The 24632-nt window shown below is 44.1% G+C and overlaps 1 protein-coding gene and 1 long non-coding RNA gene across 6 annotated transcripts; one reads left to right on the forward strand and one right to left on the reverse strand.

Moving 5' to 3' along the window:
* Window positions 1-1452: 1452 nt before the first annotated feature.
* On the forward strand, window positions 1453-23423 carry MSRB2 (methionine sulfoxide reductase B2). 4 transcript variants are annotated; one of them, XM_067703015.1, is made up of 6 exons: window positions 1461-1622; window positions 1709-1729; window positions 11006-11106; window positions 16480-16556; window positions 21637-21784; window positions 22669-23423. In XM_067703015.1, exons 1-6 carry the CDS (start codon window positions 1526-1528, stop codon window positions 22771-22773), a joined length of 549 nt encoding a protein of 182 aa, XP_067559116.1. In that variant the 5' UTR covers window positions 1461-1525; the 3' UTR covers window positions 22774-23423. The 4 variants fall into 4 exon arrangements, with proteins under 4 accessions (XP_067559105.1, XP_067559116.1, XP_067559097.1 ...); XM_067703004.1 differs by lacking the exons at window positions 1709-1729; window positions 22669-23423 and adding an exon at window positions 21959-22628 and having other exon boundaries at window positions 1453-1643; XM_067702996.1 differs by lacking the exons at window positions 1461-1622; window positions 1709-1729; window positions 22669-23423 and adding exons at window positions 4608-6131; window positions 21959-22647.
* Window positions 6142-20260, reverse strand: LOC137205190 (uncharacterized). 2 transcript variants are annotated; one of them, XR_010934037.1, is made up of 6 exons: window positions 20166-20260; window positions 14925-14965; window positions 14570-14750; window positions 11375-11514; window positions 7780-7869; window positions 6142-6486 (listed from the first exon to the last, which is right to left on the reverse strand). It is a non-coding gene; the product is annotated as an uncharacterized lncRNA (long non-coding RNA). The 2 variants fall into 2 exon arrangements; XR_010934036.1 differs by having other exon boundaries at window positions 6142-7869.
* Window positions 23424-24632: the final 1209 nt, after the last annotated feature.

Here is a 24632-nt window from a genome sequence, read left to right on the forward strand (position 1 = left end):
AGTAAATGTTTGTAGGTTATTACAGTGTTCCCCCTGTTGTTTTCCTATTTATTTATCCAATTTGGGACTGTGATGGTTAATTTTACAGGTCAACTTGACTGGGCCACCAGATACTCAGATAACTGGTTAAACGTTATTTGGATGTATCTGTGAGGGTGTTTCTGGAAGAGAGGAGCATTGGTGGATTCTGTAAAGCTGGTGGTCCTCCCCAGAATGGAAGGGGAAACAACCACTTTGGAAAACATTTTGGTAGTTTTAAAAAGTTACACTTACCTTATGACCTAGCCATTCCATTTCCAGTTATTTACCCAAGAGAAAGAAATCACATGTCCATATAAATGAGGCAGGCTGGGACCTGGGACCCTTTGCTGTAGTGCTTGCACCTGGACAAACTTTCTCCTCCAGAAACAAAATACAAAGAAACTATAAGGGAGTAAAATTAACTGTGAGTTGGGGCAAATTATGAACAACACATACAAAAAGACCAAAAATACAACTGCCACTTCTGAGGAGCTGGAAGCAAAACCAGGGTCCTGCACAGGCATCCTGCGCACAGCACCACCAAAGGGGTGGCCAGACCACCCAAGCCACCCCTCCAGCACAGCCCCTGGACCCGCCACCTACCCTCACCCCATGTAAGGAAATAGCTTGCCCTGCCTCAGGAAGCGAGCAAGGGAACCTGTTACTTGTTTTCGCTCCCTCATGTTGCAGTATGAGTGCCAATAAAGCCTTGCCTGAATTTCTTGTCTGGCCTCTCATCAATTTCTATTGACTAAGGAGTCCAAGAACTCTGGTCGGTAACACACAGATTTGCACAGAAATATTCCCAGCAGGTTTACTTCTAATAAGGAAAAATTGGGAATGATAATGTCTATCAACAGGTGACTAGGTAAACACATTGTTGTATATCTATAAATGGAATAGTACTCAGCACCAACAAGGAATGAACAGTTGTTACATGCAAGAACAGGAAGGGCTGTCAAAATAGTTATTCTGAGTGAAAGAAGCCAAACAAAATAAAAAATGGTTCCACTTATGTGCAACTCAAGAAAAAGCAAACTAATCTATAGTTCCATTTAGAAACAATTCTAGAAAATGCAAACAAACTAAAACAGATCAGTGGGGTGGGGGGAGAGCGCGTGGGGAGTAGAGTGGGAATGGGTGCTGTGGGGTGGGACCAGGGGAAGAGCCTGCAAGGGGAGAGGCAGGTTTGGGGGAGCAGCGCAGGGAGGTAAGCGGTACATGGGCCGAGGGGGGCAAAGAAGGCCAAGGGGAGACGGTAGGGGCAGGAGCAAGAAGCGGTTGGGAGAAGGAAAGCGGAAAGGGCAATAGTTGGGTACGGAGCACAGCGCGGTGCGAGGCTTGGAGACCGGACAGGATGGGAGGTGGGAGGAGGCGGGGCGGAGCGGAGCATCGAAGACGTGGGCGGGTCCTGCGGGCGTGGGCGGGTCCTGTGGGCGTGGGCGGGCCCTGCGGACGTGGGCGGGTCCTGCGGCCTGGGCCCCAAAGGGTCGTGTACAGCGTCATGGCGCGCTTCCTCTGCGCGCTTAGGAGCCTTCCCTTCCGAGAAGTGCCCGGGTGGGCGGTCCGGGGCCGAGCGGACCGGGTCGGCCTCGGCGCGAGTACCAGACCTGAGGACGCAGGTAGGACGCGGGCCTTGCAGGCCCCGCCGCCACTTCCCAGCTTTCGGTTTCCCTTCACTTGCCAGGACTTGGGAGCCCGACAGCTGGTTCTGGACCTGGCGCTTACTTTTTCGGAAAGCTCCTTCGGGACGCCCCTGCCCGCCCACCTCCTTACTTCTGCGACAGCTGGTTGTATATTATTAGGGGCGGGGGGGGGGTCACTGAACCCTATGAGGATTTGTGTAAAGCTACAGATCCTCTCTCCAAACGTGCACACACTTTTTTTTTTTGCATAAAATGTTACGCTCTAGAGCCGGGCCTCAAGGTGTTGGGTCAGCAGCCCACCCCGCGCGCTCTCTGCTGCAGTGGCCCCTGCTCTGTTACACTGTCCACCTTCTCCAGTTATGTATGCTGCTTTTCGCGTCTGAGAAGCAGGCGGTTCAGACTTTGCATGCCTGTGGATCTGCTCCCTGACCTGCTCTATTTCTGTGTTTCCAGGACCCAGGGAAACGTGTGGACTAGTACCATACCTCCTTTAACCTGATAACCATCGTTAGTCAATGGCTGTGATACAAACTAGGGAAAAGTGTGTCTATTTTCTACAAAACGCCTTTGGCTGCTCTGTGGGACTGGGGCACGTTTACATTTCATCCTTTAGTACGGAATCACTTGTGGAGACATGCGTTAGCTGGCACTGTATTTCAGGCCTATTTCAGGGGAATCTAGTGCCTCGTGTACATTGGCTTTATGGGCAGATGCCTAGCCATCCAGTCTCTGAATCCATTTGTTATGTGTCCACTGAAGACATTTAAAGCTACATATCTGTGCTGAAAATGTACCCAGTCACTTGGAATGCTTTTTATCCCTTGAAGTTTTCAAAATGCTGTGTTAAATAAATAAAAGCCCTGGCAGTGTGCAGTGGGAGCTGATCCAACATGACTTGGGGCCATGGCCTTCAGAACCTCTTGGTGTCTCTAGTCAGCCAATCTGATTATTTGTTCTGTGCCTACTGTGTGCCAAGCATTGGTTTCCTGAGAACCACAGGTGATGGAAACATCACAGCTGTGGGCTGGAGCTCTTCTCATTCCCGTTTATAGGGTGGTGGTTTCAGCAGAAATTTGTCCCATGTTTGTACTTGGTGCTGTCAAAAACAGCCTAATGAATTGCCCTGGAATCTGAGGTTCTTCAGCAACGTTAAAATTTGGCCAGGGCTTCCCTGGTGGCACAGTGGTTGAGAGTCCGCCTGCCGATGCAGGGGACATGGGTTCGTGCCCTGGTCCGGGAAGATCCCACATGCCGCGGAGCAGCTGGGCCCATGAGCCATGGCCGCTGAGCCTGCGCGTCCGGAGCCTGTGCTCCGCAACGGGAGAGGCCACAACAGTGAGAGGCCCGCGTACCGCAAAAAAAAAAAAAAAAAAATTTGGCCAGACACCAATACAGGAACTGCTAACTTATCAGACACCCCCTCCTGGGAATTCCTTCTAAGGAAATAATTCTAAAGAAGAACAAAGTTATATGTGCACAGATGTCTTTAACAGAACTACTCTTAAGAACTAGAAACTGGCTCTAACCCAAACATCCATCAGTTAAGGAATGCTTAAGTAAACCATGAAAGTTCAATTCAACAACTAGTAGGCAACCACTGAGAATGATGGGCAGGTAATAGTTCTGTGGTTAAGGGGGTTTCAGAGTCGACAGTGTCAATCACTGACCCTGTGTCTTTGGGCACGTCTTGAACTTGGTACGCTGAAGCCTGTTTTTTTCTTCTGTAAGGATAGTGATAATGGTAGGGTTGTTTTACAGAATAAATGAAAAACAAACCTAAAAATGTTTTATCACAGTATTGGTGCTTAGTAGGCATACAGTAAGCATTAGTTATAATTACATAAAAAATGGAAAGGTTGAAAGTGCAGCTGCATTCAACCCTGTGTTGTGGACTTGGGGCCTTGTTTATATATTGGCCTAGTTATCCACGTTGTGGGGAGGACTAGTGAGACATAAGTACAGAGGTTTGCTGATGGGGAAACATTTTATAGGCTATACATTTTATCACTTATAGCCAATTATCACACAAGCATTGTACATGTGCTTTTAGCAGTAAACTTAAAGCCAGCAGTGACACACCTCATAAGTCATTATACTCTGTGATAACTAGGCAATTTTTTCCATCCCAAGCACTGGGGTCAAAAATGTGGTTGAAATCAAAACAGTAGCTTTCCACTAGAATTCTTCAAATTTCTTACCCAGTTCAGCAGTATGATCTGAAAGTTATCGTATGTTTTCCATATAATTTAACATACTAAATAATCCTAGTTACTTTAATATTTCTTCTGAGATGTCTAGGGGCCCTTTGGAATACTCGAAGTTAGCTTGAGAAAGAAACTTACTGTTATCAAAAGCACCTCAATATTCCTGAAAAATTTTGTTCTCTTAACAGGGAGAAAGAAAACCTAATTCCAGTTTTGTACCAGCTTACTATTAATAACAAAGTTCATTTACCTAATTAAATCCAATCTAATCTTTTTTTTTTTTTTTTTTTGGCTGCATTGGGTCTTTGTTGCTGTGCATGGGCCTTCTCTAGTTTCATAGAGCGGGGGCTACTCTTTGCTGCGGTGCACGACCTTCTCATTGCAGTGGCTTCTTTTGTTGCAGAGCAGGGGCTCTAGGCGCACAGGCTTCAGTAGTTGTGGCACACAGGCTCCAGAGCGCACGCTCAGTAGTTGTGGTGCACAGGCTTAGCTGCTCCGCGGCATGTGGGATCTTCCCGGACCAGGGCTTGAACCGTGTCCCCTGCATTGGCAGATGGATTCTTAACCACTACGCTACCAGGGAAGCCTGCAATCTAATTTTTTTTTTTTTTTTTTTTTTGTGGTACGCGGGCCTCTCACTGTTGTGGCCTCTCCCGTTGCGGAGCACAGGCTCCGGACGTGCAGGCTCAGCAGCCATGGCTCACGGACCTAGCGGCTCCGCAGCATGTGGGATCTTCCCGGACCGGGGCATGAACCCGTGTCCCCTGCATCGGCAGGCGGACTCTCAACCACTGCGCCACCAGGGAAGCCCCCGCAATCTAATCTAATCTTAATCACTCCTTCAATGTACAAAATTCTTTTCTCAAAATTCCCTTTTTTCGCAAATCTTTTATCACTTTTTGTATCCATATGATTTGTCCCTTTTCTTTGCCCATCCAAAAACAACCAACTGTAGGACAAATTATTATCCTCATTTTTCCTCAACAAATATATCTCCATTCTTTATACTTTCTCTCGCCTACAACACATATCCTACTTGCTTTCCACACTGAAATGCTTCCCTTATCATTTTTAGTAGCTTTAATTACATATTACAATTTTTAACCCTTAAAAGCCTTAACAAAACCAAGAAACAAGTAATTGAACTGTTATACCAGCATTTACTGATTGGCAAACTTAAGAACATATTCCATAACCTCTAAAAACTTACATTTTTCTCATAGCATAATTTCTCTTTAATGTGGTACAAGATGTGTGTTTAATAAACCCAAACATCTTTTGAAGTTTTACTATTTAACCCAAGGCTGAAGTCTCAGGCAAAGTGGGCTGTGTTTGTATTTCAAGGACATGATAAGAGTTAACATCAAGCTTTCTCCTATGCATATTTTGGTTCTCTCAGGGTCAGAATTCTGAAAACAGTATTTTATCAAGCCAGCTTTCTCTAACTGCATATGCAAAAAGAATCGGTTTTGGAATTTCAAAAGAGTTTCATCTTACCCATTCTTTTCCAAAGTATAAAGAATACTGTTGTCATATATTGTTTAAAAAATTATCTTCCTTTTTCTTTAGTCGTAATCTCATAGCTAAAATTTTTCTAATGAATTGAACCTGACCTTACCATTTTACAAAAGACAGCAAAGATACCAATCACACAAATGAAATACACACTCACATACCAGAAGACACAACTGTCACAATCCTCCAAGACAGTGACCCATGTGGCGTCCCAAACACTTCCCCAACACAAAGGGTCCTCGACAGCAGACACACGTCAGAACCAACTGGCAAAATGCCCAAATGACACACTCAGTGCTCACAAACAGCCCTCAATGTCAGACACGTCAGAACCAATTGGCAAAATACGCAGATAGCACTTCGTGCTCAAAAGAGAAGTTTGGCCGGCTGCACACCCGTGGACTTACTCGGTCATGGAGCTCGTCAGTTTGTCCAGCATGTTTCCGTTCCACCAAGGAAAATCGTACGCTGACAGCCAGTGCCGAGCAGGGGAGAAACAGGGAGGATCCCCCAAACACATGGTTTCGGCAGCTGCTAGGAGCGTCCCCCCAAACCCCCTTCCCGGGGCCGGCGAGCCTCGAGCAGCGGCTCCTCACAGCCATCCCGGCGCGTCATCATGGCGGCTCAGCTCGGGAAAACCCCGGGAGCAGATATCGCGAGAGTGCAGCAGCCCCAGGTTGGGGGCCAGAAACTGTAACCGAAAATGGGGTCGGGCTCGCTGCTCTAAAGCCAATAAAGAGGCCAGGTTGGTGGGAAGGAAAGTTTGCTTTATTTCAGAGGCCGGCAGCCTGGCGGGGGAGGGGGCAGAGGCCTGTCCAAAGGCCGACTCCCCCCACTGACAATCAGTGGGCAAGAGCTTTTATACATGCTGGGAGCGGGCTACACGCAGAAACAGCGCAGTCAGCTCTGACAGTCATCTTGACGTTGGTCATCGGTGGTCTGATCAGCGTCATCTTGATTGTTTTAAGTGCAGTTAATCTTCAGTTCCAGGGTCAATTTGTTCCATTTCTTTAAGGCCAGCTCTCAGAATTGTGACTGCTTATGTCGTGGCTATAGCCTGGTCATCATGTAACTTCTTCCACCTTGCGGGGTTTCAGTATCTGTAAGACAACTCACAGGGTATGGCTCAGAATATTACCTATAGCCCTTGAGGAGGAACTAAAAGTCCTTGACTTTGCTTAATGACTAACCTATTGTTATTTGGTTTTGTTGGACTGTTTTCCTTTGTTTCTGCATTTTCTCACTTCTCTGATTAAACTTATTCTTTGGCTAAAGTTTTTCCACAGACAAAAGGCAGCCTGAACACACGGGGGGCAAGCGCCATAGGGTCCTGCTCCATTTCACTAGGACACTGCATTCTTGTGGTTTCCTTCCCACCTCTCTGCTTGTCCCCATTTCTTCAACGTGTATATTGCGGAGAGCCTCAGAGTCCAGCCCTCAGGCCTCTATCTCTGTTCTGTCCACACTCACTGACTTGGGGATCTTCCAGTCCAAGATAAATAACATCCAAAGACTGAGGAGTCACAAAGTTATATTTTCATCCTAGACCTCTCCTGGAACTCTAAATCCATATATCCAACTGCCTAGTTGACATCTCCACTTGAATATCTGATTGGCATTTTTAAAGTTAACAAATTCAAAACCAAGTTCCCAAACCTACTCCTCCTGTAGTCTTCCCCCATCTTTCAGAGCCCAGAAGCTGTGGAGTATGACCCTTGGCCCTTTGCTTTCTCTTACCTCCACATCTGACCCATCAGCAGATCCCCCGGCTCTACTATCAGACTGTGTCCAGCGTCTCGCTACTTAGCCACTCTCCTGCTGCCACCCTGATCCAGGTTTCCACCTCTCAGCCAGATTAAAGTAGCCTCTGTAATGGTTCCCCTGCTTCAGACTTCACCCTGCTTCAAATACTTTTTTAGTATATCTACCACTGATCCTTTTAAAATATGATAGATCATGTCATGCCTCAGCTAACCTTCCAATGACTTCCAGACTCACTCAGAACATAAGCCAGTGTCCTTACAATAGCCTTCAGGGCCCTAAATGATCTGGCCCCCATCATCTGTCTGCTGCCACTTCTACTAACCTTCCCTGCTGACTCCACCTCCGTTGCTCTGGCCTCCTTGCTGTTCATCAGATGCGCCAGCCACACCCAGCCTGGTGCTTCTCTTGCCTGCAGTGCGCTTCTTCTAGGTATTCATGTTGTGTGTTTGTTCATTTCCTTCAACTTTTTGCTGAAATGTCGCCTTCTTAATAAGGCCTTCCCTCATTATTTTAAATTGTGTGTGTGCATACGGACACATAAATACATACACAAACATCCTCACACTCTCTAATATCCTTTGTGATTTTTGAAAAAATCATCTAAAGTTTTACATTCTTAGTTACTTTACCTCAACTCCATAAGGGCGGTGACTCTTGTCTGTTTTCTTTACGTCTGTATCCCCAGCATCTAGAATAGTGTCTGGCATATAGTAGGTGCTCTATAAATATGACCAAATGAATGAAGAAATGAATATCAAATGCCAAGGCACTGATAAATAGGGGTACACTGAACAAAGACACAGTTTTTTCAGACTTTCAGCTTCTAGTTGAATGAGACATCCAGACAAATTAACCTGCGATTGTCGTGTCTATCATGGAAGCACTGAGGGCCGTGAGAACCCAGAGGAGGAGCTTACAACCCAGACTTAGGGGGTCAGGGAATATTTCTTGGAGAAGATAACATGTAAACTGAGACCAGAGATTGGAGACTTCGGTTTCTGTCCTGGCACGTAAGGATCTTAGAAGTCTTCACTGCATCTTAACAACAAGTAAAAAGCTAAACAAACTATGATGTCTTCTGGGGGAACTCAGAGGACCACAGTTGAGAGGGCCTGGAGCATAGTAGAAGGGAGAAGTTGGAAGTGGTAAGCAGGGCCAACCATGAAGAGCCTTGGAAGTCACATCAAGGAGTTTGGAATTTATCTTGAGGGTATTATGTCACATTGAACAGTTTTGGGCAGTGAGGAAAAAGAAGTGGTTGGAATAGGGGAGGGCATACAAATTAGAAAAAAATCTGTAATATTCTGTGCTGGAGGTAATGGTGGCCTGATCCAAGGTAGTTGCAGAGGGGTGAGAATGAGCAGATCCTAGAGTTATTTAGGAAGTAGAACCAACGGGCTTGGCGCAAGGGCAAGGGAAGAGTCATGGATGGTGGCCTGGCTTTCTGGTTTGAAACATGGAGTTGATGAGCTGGAGCACATGAGAGGAGGACCAGATTTGGGTTGGGGTGGAGGAGATACATGAAATTCTTTTGTTTGGGATGGGCTTAGTGGAGATATCCAGGTGTGGATTGTGTATGGATCCAGTACTCAGCAGAGAGATCTAGGATGGAGGGAAAAAACAGGTTGGGAGTCTCATCATGTAGATGGTACTTTAAGGATAAAATCTCCCAGGGTGGGGGAGGGGGTGTGGAGGAATGATAGAAGAAAGCCTAAGACAGACTCCTCTAAAGAACACCAGTATTCAAGGATGGCTAGAGGAAGGGGAGCTGAGAAAGGTTGCTGAGAGGGAGGAACTGGAGAGACGGGAGGATTTGGTGTCATGCAAGCTGAGGGAGTAGACTATACCAGGAAGAGAGAATGTCTAGTGTCACTTCTATGGCGACGTATATGGGATGAGGATGAAGTGTTCCTGGGTGTCCCTAAGAAGTCCTGGTGAGCTCTCCGAGAGCAGACTCAGTGCAGCGCATCCCACCCAGAGGCACATGATGTCAGCTGGCCCCACTGTCAGTGATGCTAACCTTGCTTACTTGGTTGAGGGGGTGATTTCTAGACTTTTCCATTGTAAAGGTACATTTTCTTACTTGTAAAATTGATAATTTGAGGGATCATATTTTGAAAATGTGTAACTATTCCATTCTTTAACAGTCTTTTCACCCAAGGGTTTTAGAATTCCCTGATGATTCTTGCTTGAATCCGTCTATTATTTTAGTGATTGCAAAAATGGTGATTTTAAAAATTTCATCATTCCTTCTCCCTTTGTTACTTGGCATTCTGCATAATAACTCTGAAAGTCACTAAGCAGTAATAATGATCACATGAATACATTTTGCTTTGCTCCCCAGGAGCTGAGTTCCTGAAAAATTTGTGTGTAACTGAGCAATATTTCCATAGGAGTATTTCAGAGGTATATTTCCATTGGAAAAAAGAAATCCCCATGGCCTTATAAAAAGTATTTAAGAAAGGACACCTTCTAATATATTTAACAGATAAAAACCCTTAAATAAAATGTAGACAACCATAGCAGTCAATAATATATAATACTGAAAATACCATATTGTGCAGTGTTATGAACTCGTGATGAAGATACAAGTCTTCTCTTGCTGAAAGATTATTTACGACTTTCTTTTTTGTAACCAAAAATGAAATTCAGCTACGATTTTCTGACATGTTTGTTATGTGGGTGGTGACATCACAGGTAGTTAACATTTCATCTTCAGTGCTGTGGTCAAGTTACTAACCCTTTGGGCCTTATTTTCTCCTTTGTAAGTTGAGGTGTAAGCAGATGATAAGGTCCTCTCATATTCTTAACGTTGGATGATTAAAACGTTTATTTATTATAATATACATTAGGCTTCCTACTTCTCTTTGGCTAAAGTTATTATGTTTACACTCACTGGAAAAAAAAGTTGTAAAAAAGAAGCTGAAGGGAGCAGAAGAAAGGAAGACAAAAGTGGAAAAAAACCATGAAGCATGATAATAGATTATGGTAGGTCTCAGTTTCCCGTTCAGGAGTATGTGCTATAGGAGTCTCTTATTTTTTCCACACAAAAGAATTTTTAATAAGACCTCCCTTGACAAACAAAATCAGAGATATCTTTATAAACCAGCAAGGAGGAGGGGTTTAATAACCCACTGGCTCCATGATCTTTTCTCTCCAATCACTCAGCTACTCCCAGCTGTATCCTGACAGGAAACACTCCTTTGAACGTAGTAATAGAAGAAAGATGAATTTCTACCCTTAGTAACCCAAGGAGAATTTATTCTACCTTATTTCGTATTTCAGTTGCCTCTTATCTTCTGTGCCCCAGCAGGACTGGAAAACTGGCTCTCTACTTATTACTCATTTCTTATTAAACTAATGAGTCAGTTACAGTATTTTGTACCTGAGCTTTCTGGTCTCTGTGAAGAACGAAGGGGTGGAAGGGATGAGGGGAAGGGATGGCGTGTTTTGCTGGGAGATGGTGCACTTTAGTAGAGAGGCTAGGGAAGAAAAGGTCATTGTGCCTTACTGGTTTTTTTCCAAGCAAAATATATTTTAATAATATAGAAAATATAAAAGTCCTTAACTTGATCACAGACATCATTTGAAAGTCAGTAGCACCCATCTTATAATTTGCAATTTGTCGACCATTGCTATTAAGGTAAATAAATTCTTATACAGTAGTAATTTTGAGATCCCGAGCAATGCAATGAAATATGAAAAACAATTAAAAATATAAATATTTGTAGTAAAGGCATGACTCTAATTCTTTGGGTAAATAACTAAATTTTCTTAGACAAATCCAAGGAAGTCAACCTCAGCATTCTGGGCCTTGCTGTTTTAATTTTTTTTAATCCCTATTTAACGACACAGGGTCCCTTACAAAGCGGAAGCCAGTTCTCTCCAAGAGTGAGTGGCAGAAGAAGCTGACTCCAGAGCAGTTCCATGTCACGAGAGAAAAAGGGACGGAACCGGTAAGCTACACTGACTGACAGTTTCTGAGTAGATGTGTTGGGGGCAGGGCAGGACAGGTTGGAATCTATCTCGCTACGAAACCTAACTCATCATCTGCTCTGCGAATCTGGTGCCTTTCATTGCTCTCCTTCTTCGGCCATGAATATCTATCCAGTTGTGCAAACCAGAATCCTCCCTCTGGACACACTGCCCTCCGTCGTCGCCTCGCCCACCCATTCTGCCTCCTAAAGAACCTTCCCATACTCGGCTTCCCTCTGCTGCTCTCACCTGCGGGCTGGTCCAGGCTCCCCGCAGACCTGGCTTGCGTGCATTTGCCTCCAGCTGCCCTCCTCACAGCTGCCATTCTCTTTTGGAAACAGATCTGACCACATCACCCCTGCTCGAAATTCTTCAGTGGCTTCCCACTGCTTTCAAAGTAAAGAGAAAAGTTGAAAAGTGGCTAATGAAGCCCTAAAGGCGCTAGCCCCTACCTCCACCCCCTGTCCTCAGATCTGGCCACATTTCCCCCTGGTCGCTGCACTCCGGCCACACTATCCTCTTTCAGCTCTCAGACCCTGGGCTTCCCCTCCATTCGGGCCTTTACACCCTGTGTCCTCCCCCACCACCAACACCCCGACCCATTCACACATACCTTTCAGCTCTCAGACCCTGGGCTTCCCCTCCATTCGGGCCTTTACACCCTGTGTCCTCCCCCACTACCAACACCCCGACCCATTCACACGTACCTTTCAGCTCTCAGCCCCACTCTCACTCCCACAGGGAAGCCTTTCCTCAGCCCCGATGGGTTTGCTTTTACCAGTACTTTCTCTTCTTAGCACTTGCCATCCTTGGTATATACCCCAGCACATAGCATGGTGCCTGCAGATAACAGGCGCTCAAAAAATAAACCGTGGTGACTGTCACATGACTGCAGGCCATGAGAAGGACACATTATTGAAGCTGCCTTCAGTAATCTCAGCTTTCTTTCATTTCCTGAGAGAACAGCCCTCAGTGGTTCCTCATTATAGTATGTACCATGTTTACTGTGCTGCATTTCCCAACAAGTAGTCTGTCTCAGTCCCAATTATGACCACTGGAATATAGTTATTGAACCAGGTTATTAGATATTTTCATTGGTGAAGCAGACCCCACGGAGTGGACCACAGTGCAGCAGTTTCAAAAGCTGTACAATATTTATATCTTTGAATTTAGCAGTCCCTGCAAAATTCAGGTAAGCTGTCCGTCCATGTGCTATGACCGTGTAACCGTGGTCTCACCCTCAACTTCGCCACCGATCCTAAAGCCGTTAGACCGGCCAGCAGATCCCAATAGATTCTGGTGAAATACTGGTATTTTTGAAAACTTCCTGTGGGTGGGATTTTAAGAAAGGCTTCACTGGGAAAGAGACTACATTAGCCATAGTGCAGATAGCACAGGGGAGCCACACGTGATTCCCGGTGCAGTTGTGTGCATTCCCATAGCATTGTATGCCGGCGCTATTCTGAGGGACAGAGCCACGCAGGGTGTGGAGCTGGAGACGGCAGCCTGGAGATGAGCTGCCAGATGTTTAGGAGAATAAATATGTGGGATTTTCAAACAAATGGTATAATATACTCTGTGCATTTGGCCGTTTGACAAAATGAGCATCATCTATTATTTTAAGTAATGTTATAAATCCCTTTCAGTTGATCCATTTCCACAGTTAACTTTTTAGAACGTTGCAGAACTATAAGCCTTAGTTAGCTCCATGAGGGTAAGGAAAGAGAAGTAAAACGCCTCAGCTTTCTATTTGGTGACTCAAAATTAAAATTCAGTTGCGCATGCTTTTTATTGGACAGCAGTAATTTGCTAGCACTCTGCTAGGTACGACGAAGGGGTTTACAGCCTGGTCAAGCGATAACTAAAAGTCAAATATCAATAGAAGGTAGGTTTTATGCAGGTCATTCTTTGCCTTCCACATCCGCTACCCACATGCCTCACTCTGCTCTGAGTTCTGGGAAGACTAACCGGCTCCCTTGCCCTCTGACTCCTGATTGGGTTGGCCCCTGGGAGATGCCAGCAAGATCAGAGGGCACAGTGGAGAAACAGGCATCCAGGGTCCCCCTAGGACTGTGTTCCTCCCATGCAGGTTGCAGCTTCTGCAGGCAGCCCTCCCCTCCAGCTGCAGCCTCACGGTTCCTGCCCGCTCTGTGTCCCACAGGCCTGTACCGTGTTCTCCGTCACTGGCCCGGGGGTGCTTCACCTTCCCTGTTGGTCTCCATCGGCCCTGTCCCCACCTTTGTAAATAGTGCTGTGTGATATTATCTGCAAATCATTCCTTTTGAGTGTGTCATCTGTTTCCAACAGGTATGTATTCATAGTATGGAAAAGATAAAAGAAGAGAGAACTCGCATTGGTGCAGACAGACTGTGTTAGCACGGGCTGCTGTAGCAGGATGCCACAGACTGGGCTGCTTAAACAACAAACATTCATTTCTCAGGGTTCTGGAGGCTGAGAAATCCCAGATCAAGGTGCCAGCCAATTCGGTTCCTGATAAGGACTCTCTTCCTAGTTTGCAGATGGCCACCTTCTTGCCGTGTCCTCACGTGGTGGAGAAAGAGGTCATCTCTCTCATGTCTCTTCTTATAAGGGCACTAATCCCATTCTTGAGGGCTCCACCCTCATGTCCTCATCACCTCCCAAAGGCCCCACCCCCTAACACCATCACATTGCGGGTCAGGGCTTAAACTTGAACTTGGTGGGGGCAGTACACAAATACTCAGTCCTTAGGACAGACTTTGAAAACCCAGGGGAAGGTGTATCTTGAAAGTCATTACGTCTCTGACTCTGACAGTCACGCATTTCACATTCACATTTCACGTATTCTCTCTTCTAAATAATTCTTGAATCTATTCTAGTCTTTTTATTTCCACTGCTCCTGCCACAGTTAAATCTAGGCTTGAACTGGTGGCCGTTTGACTGTCCTTTGCCTCCAGTGTCTTCCTGCCCCAATTCCAATCCATTCTTCATGTGCATGTCAAGTACTCCTTCTGTTGATAAAAAACAGCTCTGATCGTGTGCACACCCACTTTAAAAGTTTCCAACGGCTTTCCATTTTCAGTGGGATGGCACGAAAACTCTTTAGCGTGGTCTGACAAAGCCACTATGATCTGGCCCTCCCCACCTTTGCAGCAACCTCTTCTCCCTTCTCCACCTTGCCCTGTTCTGTCACGTGGGCCCAGCCCAGGCTGCTTGTCTGTCTGAAATACTCTTCCATTTCTTCATCTGATTAACTCTTACTCATCCTTCAGAACTCAGTTTAGTGTCTTGGCATTTCCTGTAATAAACACCAATCAGCCATGCAATGAAAAATAATGATGATAGAAGATTAAAGAAAAAGAAAACCCTGATCTCAGACATCTCAGACGTTACCTGGTGCAGAAAGCCTTGGTGAAAACTCCCCTAGTAGTAAAGGGCCTAGTGCTATCCTCACTCCCTACTAACCTCTCCATCAGAGCTCCTGTCATGTGGTGTGACAGCTGCCAGCTCACGTGTCTCTTCCCAATTTGGTAGCAGATTCCAAGTGCAGGAACTGTGGGTTGGTTTGGTTTCATTTTGTTTTTCCATCTCTGCAGCCTTAGTACCCAGTCCAGCACTGGATACATACTAGGTTTTCAAGTAAATACTGGAATGAACAAGCGAGAAGCCCTAAATAAGTGATAGGCCTTGTATAAAACTGGGGAGGAAGGGTCAGAGGGCAGACAGAGGAAATCAGGTAAGGAGGCGGAGGAGAGATGTCATTTCATAAAATACATCAGCTAAGGATTCTTTTATGTTTGATTTTTTTTCTTTAACTTACTGTGCTATCAGTTCCCCGTCACTTCCTCTGCCCAACTGTCCCTGCAATGACAGAATTATATTTTGAATATTATCAGGCTGTCCCGATCGCATGAGTAGGCTTCTCTAGATCACCTTCAGGTCTGGGTAGCCCTTTGGCATGTGTGCCTCATCAGCCCAGGTGGGGGGGATGCGAAACTTCCTTTTCATTCCAGATGCCCATTCATGCCAGCATTGGGTACAGGCCTTCGAGGGGACGGGCCAGAAAAAGACCAGCTCACCACCGTTCGGATGTCTGCAGCCAAGTTCAGGGTTTTTAAAGAGGGAAAACATCCAAGTGTGCTGAGATGGTGGGCTCAGTAGGTTAATTTGAAATTGTCCATTATGCAGCTCCCTGAAAATGTGCTGTTAATCCTACCACGAGGAGTGTGAATGTTTGACCTGTGGACTTGTCGAGGTAGGACGTCTCGAGAGGACCAAGGGGGCTGCTCGTTTCCTGAGTCAGCGCTGGGACTCAGTGACCCACCCTGTGCCTCAGCTTCTCTCCATAAAATGGGACAGTGCCTGCCACTAGCCACTGCTTGTAGATTTTCACACTAGGCTTGTTCAAGAGTTTCTTTTTTTTTTTCTTTTGCGGTACGTTGGCCTCTCACTGTTGTGGCCTCTCCCATTACGGAGCACAGGCTCCGGACGCGCGGGCTCAGCGGCCATGGCTCACGGGCCCAGCCGCTCTGCGGCATGTGGGAATCTTCCCGGACCAGGGCACGAACCCCTGTCCCCTGCATCGGCAGGCGGACTCTCAACCACTGCGCCACCAGGGAAGCCCAAGAGTTTCTTTTTTTTAACATTCCTTTGACAGGAGATGACGAAAGGAACTGGGCAAAAATAGTCTTTTTTTTTTTTTTCAAACAATGAGATCAGTTTACAAAATAACATTAAAAAAAACTTGTCTTGGCTCATTCATTGCCTCAAGTCTCCTTGTGTTCCTCTCGGAACCTGCAAACTCCTAAGCCACAATTAACGTGGTAATTTCATCTAAGTAGTAACTTAGGCCCTGGGAGAATCTAGCTCATTATTTAGCATTTATTAAGTATGCAGTGTCCTAAACACCACGTGAAGCATATTAAAGGCACAAGCTAATCTCACTGAGCTTTGCTTTTTATATACCTATATCCTGTCTTTAATTGGAGATTTCAAAGTGTTTTAGACAGTGGACTAGATTCCTGTTGTATTAATAACTCTTTTGAAATGGTGACCAAGATCTTACACAATCCAGAGGTGCAGTTCTCTTGCTTTTTCACAGGCTTTGATGTTCTTGGGTGAAACATGCTATATAAATACAAAGCATTATTAATGTCATAATTTGAATATTTGGCACAATAAAGCCCGGTCGTAAACAAGCCTGTAGGCTTCTTCACTGGGCGTGTTGTAATTTTCTCTCCAGTGATATTTGCACTTTGTCAGATTAGTACAAAAATTCCTTTATTGGGAGACTTAATCTTGGATTTGGATCTGCTGTATTGTGTCCTGCTGGCGTTATGAGAAACCTGAAGGTGATGTATCTCATTTACTTTCAGCCTTTCAGTGGGATCTACCTGAACAACAAGGAATCAGGAATGTATCACTGTGTGTGCTGTGACAGCCCGCTTTTCAGGTGAGATAAAGATCAAAAGGTACCGAAGGAGAGTAAGCCTCTAAATTCATACAGCTCTGCCTTCTGGGGCCATGATGTTTTTAATTGCCCTTCTCATTTGGCCTGGTTGCTATAAGGAGGGCTGTTCATTTAAGATTCTTGCCTATCTTGATTATTTCTAGTGTTTAGAGCATTAACTTCTTAGCCTATATTCTTTCTTTCTGTATCCCCAAGAAACAGCTAAAAACAAAACAAACTTGGTGGGCACCTTACGATAAAGCTATTAGAGGTTTTTTCCTGGGAAAGTATTTAAATAAATCTAAACCATAATGGTATTTGCTTGGCCATGTGATTAAAACTGTATCTCTCCCAGGGAGAAATGGGTTTATAATTTAATTTAGGAAATGTAGAATTTTATGAAGATAGATTCCCCACAGTGCTTGACGGTAGTGAATACCATGCTCTCTTCTATGTAGCTAAAAGTAAATTTAATTGTCCCTTGATTTCAAAGCCTCTTTTAAGTCGATCAGGATCTGAAATCTCTCAACAAAGGCTTTTTTGTTTAGACATGCAGGAAACAGTCTAAAAAAAGTAGATTCGATGAAGAAGAAAGGAAAACATCTTTGAAGTCCTGTTTTTCAGAACTTCAAAGATGTTTTCCTTTCTTTTGCATCAACCCTAAATTGGTTTAGACTAAAATATAAATCAAGCCAACTCTGTGAATCTTCCATTAGGCAGTGCTTCATTATGTGCCTTGGGCTTTGAGCAGACCTGGGCTTTCCTAGGCTGCTAATGTGGGCTGAATTTGGAAAGCCAGACCCCGCCTGCAAGGATGAGGAACAATTAGGATTGATTTTCCTTCACGCTTACGGAAGGGCAGACCTTTGTCCGGATTCATTCACTCTGTCGGTGGCTGGTGAGGAGATAGAGATGGCAGTCAGGGGAATTCCCTGGCAGTCCAGTGGTTAGGACTCCTTGCTCTCACTGCCAAGGGCCCGGGTTCAATCCCTGGTCGGGGAGCTAAGATCCCACAAGCCTTGCGGCACGGCAAATAAATAAATAAATAAATAATAAAATAAATCTTTAAAAAAAAAAGAAAGATGGCAGTCAGGCTGAGATGGCCTGGGGGAAGCTAGGAACAGTAAAATGGATGCATATTTCTGAACCATTAGTTATTCTTTGACCTTTGGTTCTATTAAAAGGGAGAAGTGGGACCTTGAGATGGCCACTCTGCTTTTAGCCAAAGAACCGTGTTGTAAAAGTATAAAGCACAGCCTTGTGACTATGTAGTAAACAGCCAGATGTTCTGTTTCCATCTTTTGACTGTGAAGGCAAAAGATGTGAGGTCATCTTTCAAGAGCATGTTCCTTCCTACATCTGAGTCTTTGTTTTCAACTTCATTCATTCAACTTCACAGGCTCCGGACGCACAGACTCAGCAGCCATGGCTCACGGGCCCAGCCGCTCCGCGGCATGTGGGATCTTCCCAGACCGGGGCACGAACCCGCGTCCCCTGCATCGGCAGGCGGACTCTCAACCACTGCGCCACCAGGGAAGCCCTCCATTTTCATTTCTTAAGGACTTTTGAGTTTGTTCCATTTTTTTCCTCCCACTGCTGCTGCTGCTGCAGCTGAGACTGAGAAAAATAAGAATATATTCATAAGAATCTTTTATGTTCCAGAACGTACTCTTCTTAAAGATGCATTTATTTATAGGAGAGACAGTGTAGTACAGTGGTTAAGTCTGTAGATGTACATCCTGGCTTCACTGCTGTGTGACCTCAGGCAAGTTTCTTAACCTCTCTGTGCCTCAGTTTCCCCACCTGTAACATGAGCATGCTAGTAGTACTGAATTCATAAAGTTGTTGGGAGGATTAACTGAGTTATGAGTTAGTACATGTGAAAGCACCAGAGCAATGCCTCACACATGCCAAGCACTGGATACATGTTAGCAATGAGACATTCTTAGAGACAGATCCTTCTTAGGGCCACATACATGCATGTGTCTTTGATAATGAGGAACTCTTGAGAATTTTTTCTAATTAATGAGAATCTATAAATGAAGACTATATTCCTGACAGTGCTTCCCATTCAGGAGGGTGGATAGCTGTAGGGATTCTTGTTTGACCTCTCATTTTCCCTCTATCTCTGTCCCCAGTCTCCAGCCTCAGTAATAGACAGCAGGAGTAGAAAAGAAAGAAACATTCCTTCAAATGCTTGTACAGAGTCAAAACCAGGTGAGAAGTCAACCAAAACTAAACAGTGAAGGAATCAGGTGGATGAGGGATCACTGTCTCCTGGCTGCTGGGCTCCTTGCTGCCTGCACACTTCCCTTCAGGCCAAACCAGTATGGTGCACATTCTGGGGGAGACAACTCAGAGACATTTAGTCCAGGGTTTCCAAGTCAAGAGCGCGCTAGGGGTTTTATCACTCCCCTGGGGACTCCGGGCTGTTGCTTCCTTAACCTTGGAATTTTGTGACTTTGCCCCTCCCCTGCTTCCTCTATTCCCCTCCCTTCTCCTCCCCCTGCGCCCCCACACACTGATTCTGAAAGTGTTTATTAAAATCTACTGTGAGATCACATGTTTCATGGTCATGAATCTTAGAATAGAAGGAAACTGACAACCTGATGTTAGTTCCCTTTTTACAGAATATCCTGACATCCTAGGTGTTAATAGGAACTTAGTAACATTGTTAACCTTTTGTGATCTCCCATTCCTTCAAAGGAATGGAAATTCTCCTACCATGAGGGTTGTCAGTTATCACCAAGTGCCTCTGCTGCTGTTTGGGGGGCTGTGGAATTTCCAGAAACTAAGATAAAAACAAAGCAAATAAACATATAACAAAACTAAACAAAAGAAGCACCTCTAAGAGTACATGACTAAAGATGGTCCAGAATGGTTTTAGCTTCTCAAGGGAGGGCCTTACAATCTGCTAATCATTTAAATATGTATGTTGGAATTTCTAATTCACCTTAATATTTAAGTTTTCACTCTTAAATGATACATGATGGGCCTCTCATATTACCTGGTAAAATCTCCCGATTCTGTTAATTGCATCAATAAAACTTTTATTGTTTCCCATCAAATGTTTTAAATGACTTTTTATTAGTCTTAGATTCATTCATTAAAAAAAGTATTATATTCCTAATTCTCCATCAAAATTCCTTTAATGATCACTAGTTTATATATAATGTTCAGTGTGGAAAAGCTATGATTAAAAGATACTTAAAGTGTTTTTCCCTGGACCAAAGTAGCTCGGATGAATATTTTTGAACCCTTGGAAAACAAAAAGGGTTGCAGAGAACCCAATCTGAATGTGCAGACACTTCTCATTGGACCCACAGCTGCTCAAATTTCATGGATACCTGTTACTACTACTAATAATGATATTTAAAAAATAATAGCTACTGACTTAAGTACCACGTGTCTGACACTATGCTAAAAACAGTAAAGTAGAAAGCATCTCAGTTAATCCTCTCAGTAACCCCATGAAATAACAATGCCATTATGATTCTGAAGATCAGGACACAGGCTTTACAAGATTAAATAACTTGCCAAGGTTGCATGGACATAACAGACAGAGCCTGGCTTCACACCCGAGTCTCTCAGAAGTCAACCTCAGAGCTATACCTGAGTTCCTGGGATCTCTTCAGGGCTCTTCTAGGTGCTCCCTTTTGCAACTGCGTATCCGCGAGACCACATCCTCTTCCTACACTTCAGTCGAAACAGCACTGCAGCAGACTGAATGCACGAGCACATACAGTCAATTGTCATTTTTTTTAAGCTAGACATTAAAGAGATTTACAAAGTTATAAAACAGTGCAACTCTTCCCACTAAATGTTTGTTTCAGTTTCGAAAATAGAATTATTGTTGTAAAAATAGGTTATGTTAGCATGTAATGAATTTATTATTTTTAAAAATAATTTAATGCATATATTTTTTTTAATTCTCACTTACAATTTCTAATTTGTTAAGTATCGATAGACAAAACTCATGTAAACAAAAGTTCTCAGAGATCCTCAGTAATTTTGTAGTACAGAGGGGTCCCAAGACCAGAACGTTTGAGTCTCTGCCTTGCACTAGACTCTTTCTGCTGGGGTTCGTGCTCTAAACTGAGCTTCCTTCTGTGCTCCTAGTCTAGGGATTTGATTATTTGCCACTTTTCCCCCTCTTTACTCAGTTTTTGGTGTTTTGAGGGTTTTTTTGAAGAATTTACAATTCATTTCTTGTCTCTCCTCCTCAGATAGAGCCATTTCCCTGCCCTTTAAAATGTTTTCCTAGTGTGATTTAAGGAGTCGTCTTTCAAAGCACTTAGAGTGAGTCTCTGATGAGTAGATTTGCCTGTTGCCCTCCTCCTCTTGCCGGCTCCTCTGCCACCACCATCACCCGCCCCCAGCATCATTCGTCCCTGTGGCGCTTCCCCGGGAAGGTCACTGCACTGCGGTGATGACTCTGGGTGCCCAGGCTTATCTATCACCACTTGCCCCACAGCACAGCTCCTTAAACCCTCAGAGCATCTCTATAACATAGATACGATTATCCGCATGTTACAGATGAGAAAACTGAGGCTTGGAGAGAATAAGCAGCCTGTCCAATTTCACCAGCTAAGAAGTGACAGAGGCAGCTCCTGAACCCCTGAAGGCAGTCAGGCTTTGAATTTCGATAACCCGAAGTTCCGGTGGCTGAAGACGGCTGTTTCATCAGTTCTCACGCTCCTCTGATACACTAAACTCACAATGCCCTCCTGCGACCACTATTATTTCATTCCGATTTCCCCCTTTCCTACGTTTAGAACACAGGGATTTGATGTTTCCTAACGTGCAGCAGTTCACAAAGCTCCTCATGTTTTTAGTCCTTGAGAGGGATGCCTTCGACATCAAAGGAACAAGAAATCTTTGACCTGATGAGACGGTGTCTTTAATAGTGGAGATGCAGTGGGCAGATTCCTGTGGAACCAGTGGTTCACAGAACTGGCCTTGGGGTCTGGCAGAGGAGAAGGGAATCGAATCGTGCTTGGAAGAAAAATGATTCGGGGCATAAAATGCTCTTTGTATGGTAATAGTAGCCTTCACAGCTGTAATGTCATAATGTCTAACACAGCTCTGAGAAAAAGTACTGCTCGGGCACTGGATGGCCTTCGTTTTCTGAGGCTCACGGGACGTCTGGCTCTGATGAGAGTAACACAGGGATCCTGCGACGTGTGGACACCTCGTTGGGACCAGCTCGCACAGAGGTCATCTGCAAGCAGGTGGGTGTCTTTGTTTTCTCTGATTGGCTTTCCCCAATGCCGCCCCAAATGCCACAGAGAGCTCGCTTGTCCTTGCATATCTGGTGTTATGGCCGGGAGCACTTTTGTCATGGAAGCACCTTGGGTTTCTCCCGTGCTGCTGGTCCCTATCTCCCATCACTCTGGGCACTGCAGACCCTAGAAGGAGCCTTTCCTGGTTCAAGCCTTGCAGAGATGGGAGCAGAGCAAGGATCTGAAAGAGAGAGCTGGCCCTTTACATTCTGTTGCACAGAGACAATCAGCAGGAAGGCCAAGCATAGCTGGCGTCCCTATGCCCCCTCTCACTCTGCAGCGTGTCAGCAACTGGCGGAGCAGCGTTGCAGGTGACACCAGCGCATTATTTCTCCTGTGAGCTTGGTAGGAGACAGTGGCTTAAATCCAGACAGCATATTCACTTTGATATCCTTGGGTGCTCAAATGTTCTGGTTTTGTAAGTAGATAAATGTAGCTTAGTCTTGTCTTCAATAAAAAACAATAATAATATACTGGCTACAAGATTACCGAGTACTCACCCAGGAACTGTTAGTGCTTTAAATGTTTCGTATCAGTGAATCATCACAACATCTCTATTACATAGGTATAATTATCATCCCCATTTTATAGATGAGTAAATCAAGGCCAAAGTTAAATCACTTGCTCACATTCTCACTGATAAAGGAGAGAGATATTCACCGCTACTGTGCTCTGCATCCTTTCATTTCTTAATCAAATTCTGGTATAATCGACTTTTTCCCCACACCAGTGTCAAAAACTCGAGTGGGGCGGCCATGTGGGATTCATGTGTCTGGTTTTACATAAAGAGCCTTGTCCCAGTTGAGGAATGACAGAGGCTTCTCTCCTTGCAGTGCGAAGCTCACCTTGGCCATGTGTTTCCTGATGGACCTGGGCCTACTGGTCAGAGGTTTTGCATCAACAGTGTGGCACTCAAGTTCAAACCAAGCAAACACTGACTACCTCCAAGAGTCCCCTTCCCTCGCCACTCCCTCATTTCCAAACTCAATTTTCATAATTTATGTGAGTAGCTAGTTCTATTACCTACTAAACCAGGCTAAGTTTGCTGCTATCACCAAGCAAGTCACACCTTCTCTAACTTACTACCTGGAGTCAGCCAACCCTGGCTCTGGCTTTGATTGGAATTTCACAAAATGACACAGGGGCAACCATTTCCATTAAATCGACTTCGGTGGGCTTTGCTTGGACCAGAGGGCATGACTCTTTGGGGACATTTGGAGGCTGATGGACAAACCAAAGAATTCCTACAAAACCACCCTGAACGTTCCATTGCAGTTAAGTTCTTCATGGACATATATAGGTGAGAGATCAAGTGAAAAGAGGAAAGAAAATATGGGGTTAGACTAATTCACAGTCCCAGCATGGAAAGAAGCAACGAGGAGGAGGGTTGTGGATGAGCTGTGCTTTGGGGGATCCACGGGACGCACGGTATTTTTTTCAAAACTTTAGACTGTCTTGAACTTTCCAGTTCCAGCTTCTCTACGGGCAACTTAAGTTTCGATGGGAGTTTGCTAGATTTCAGTGATGATGAATACAAGTGGCTACAAAATTAAACTTTAATTTAGTTCAAATAAAATATTTACTAAAATCTGTTTGCTTTTTGTCTAAGTCTGTGAATTTGCTCTTTTATAAAAATGACTAAATCAAATGCCAAAAAATAATTAGGTCATGGGGTAGTAGGTGTTTGGTTACACCAATGCTGATAGCAACTCAAGTGTTTTTTTTACACGTTGAGAGTCTTGAATAATTTGTTACTGAAAGTGTTTAAATCATTTTCTTTGAGACTTTATGGACAGAAAGGAGACTTAAGTATTCTATTTTTATTACTGAGTTATGCATTATGAACTCTTCTTCTAGTGCTTACCCTGGAAATCACAACATCCATCCTTAATTTATTACAGTCATACTAAAATTATTAATTTTTTCTACTTTTCCAAGAATGTTAACCTTAGAACACTTTAACTTCATTAACATTCTCCCATATTTTGTGTTACTATTGTCATGTATTTAATTTAATTTTATACACATATAAACCCCACAAATCATTGTTAGTGTATATGTTGATATTCATTTACCTTTACCTACATATTTGCTGTTTCTTTTGCTCTTTATTTCTTCCTGAAATCCCATGTTTCCTCGTGGGATTTTTTTTTCTTCTGCTTGAAGAACTCTTTTGCTTTTAGTGCATGATTTCTCATGGTGAATCTTCTCAGTTTCTATTGGTAAGAAAATGTATTTATTCGCCTTTCATTTTTTTTACGCTTTATTGAGGTACAATTGATATATTTAAAAATTGCACATATTTAATGTATACCTTTGGGTCTCCTTTTATTTTTGAAGAATCCTTTTCCCTGGACGTAGAATTCTAATTTGGAGAAATTTTATTTGGACATTTTACAGTTTCATTCAATTGTCTTATGGCTTCTATAGTTTCTCCTGAGAAATCAGCTGTCAGTGCAATTGTTGCTCCTCTGAAGGTAATGTGTTCCCCTCCCCCACAACTGTTTTTATGATTTTCTCTTTTTATTTGATTTTCAGCAGTTTGTAATGTGCCCTGGTGTGGTTGTCTTTGTATTTATTGTGCTTGGGGTTCACAGAGCTCTTTGAATCTTAGGTTGATACTTCCATCAGTTTTGTTATTATCTCTTTCTTTTTCTCCCTAGACTCTCTCCTTTTGAATTACACAAATTTTAGACCATTAATTGCATCCCACATATCTCTAAGGCTCTTTTCTGTATTTTCCTGTTCTTTTAAATATCTGTATTTCTATGTGGATATTTTCTGTCAAACTCTTCTC

The sequence above is a fragment of the Pseudorca crassidens genome, chromosome 1 (genome assembly GCF_039906515.1).
Source record: "Pseudorca crassidens isolate mPseCra1 chromosome 1, mPseCra1.hap1, whole genome shotgun sequence".
Classification (NCBI taxonomy): Eukaryota; Metazoa; Chordata; class Mammalia; order Artiodactyla; family Delphinidae; genus Pseudorca; species Pseudorca crassidens.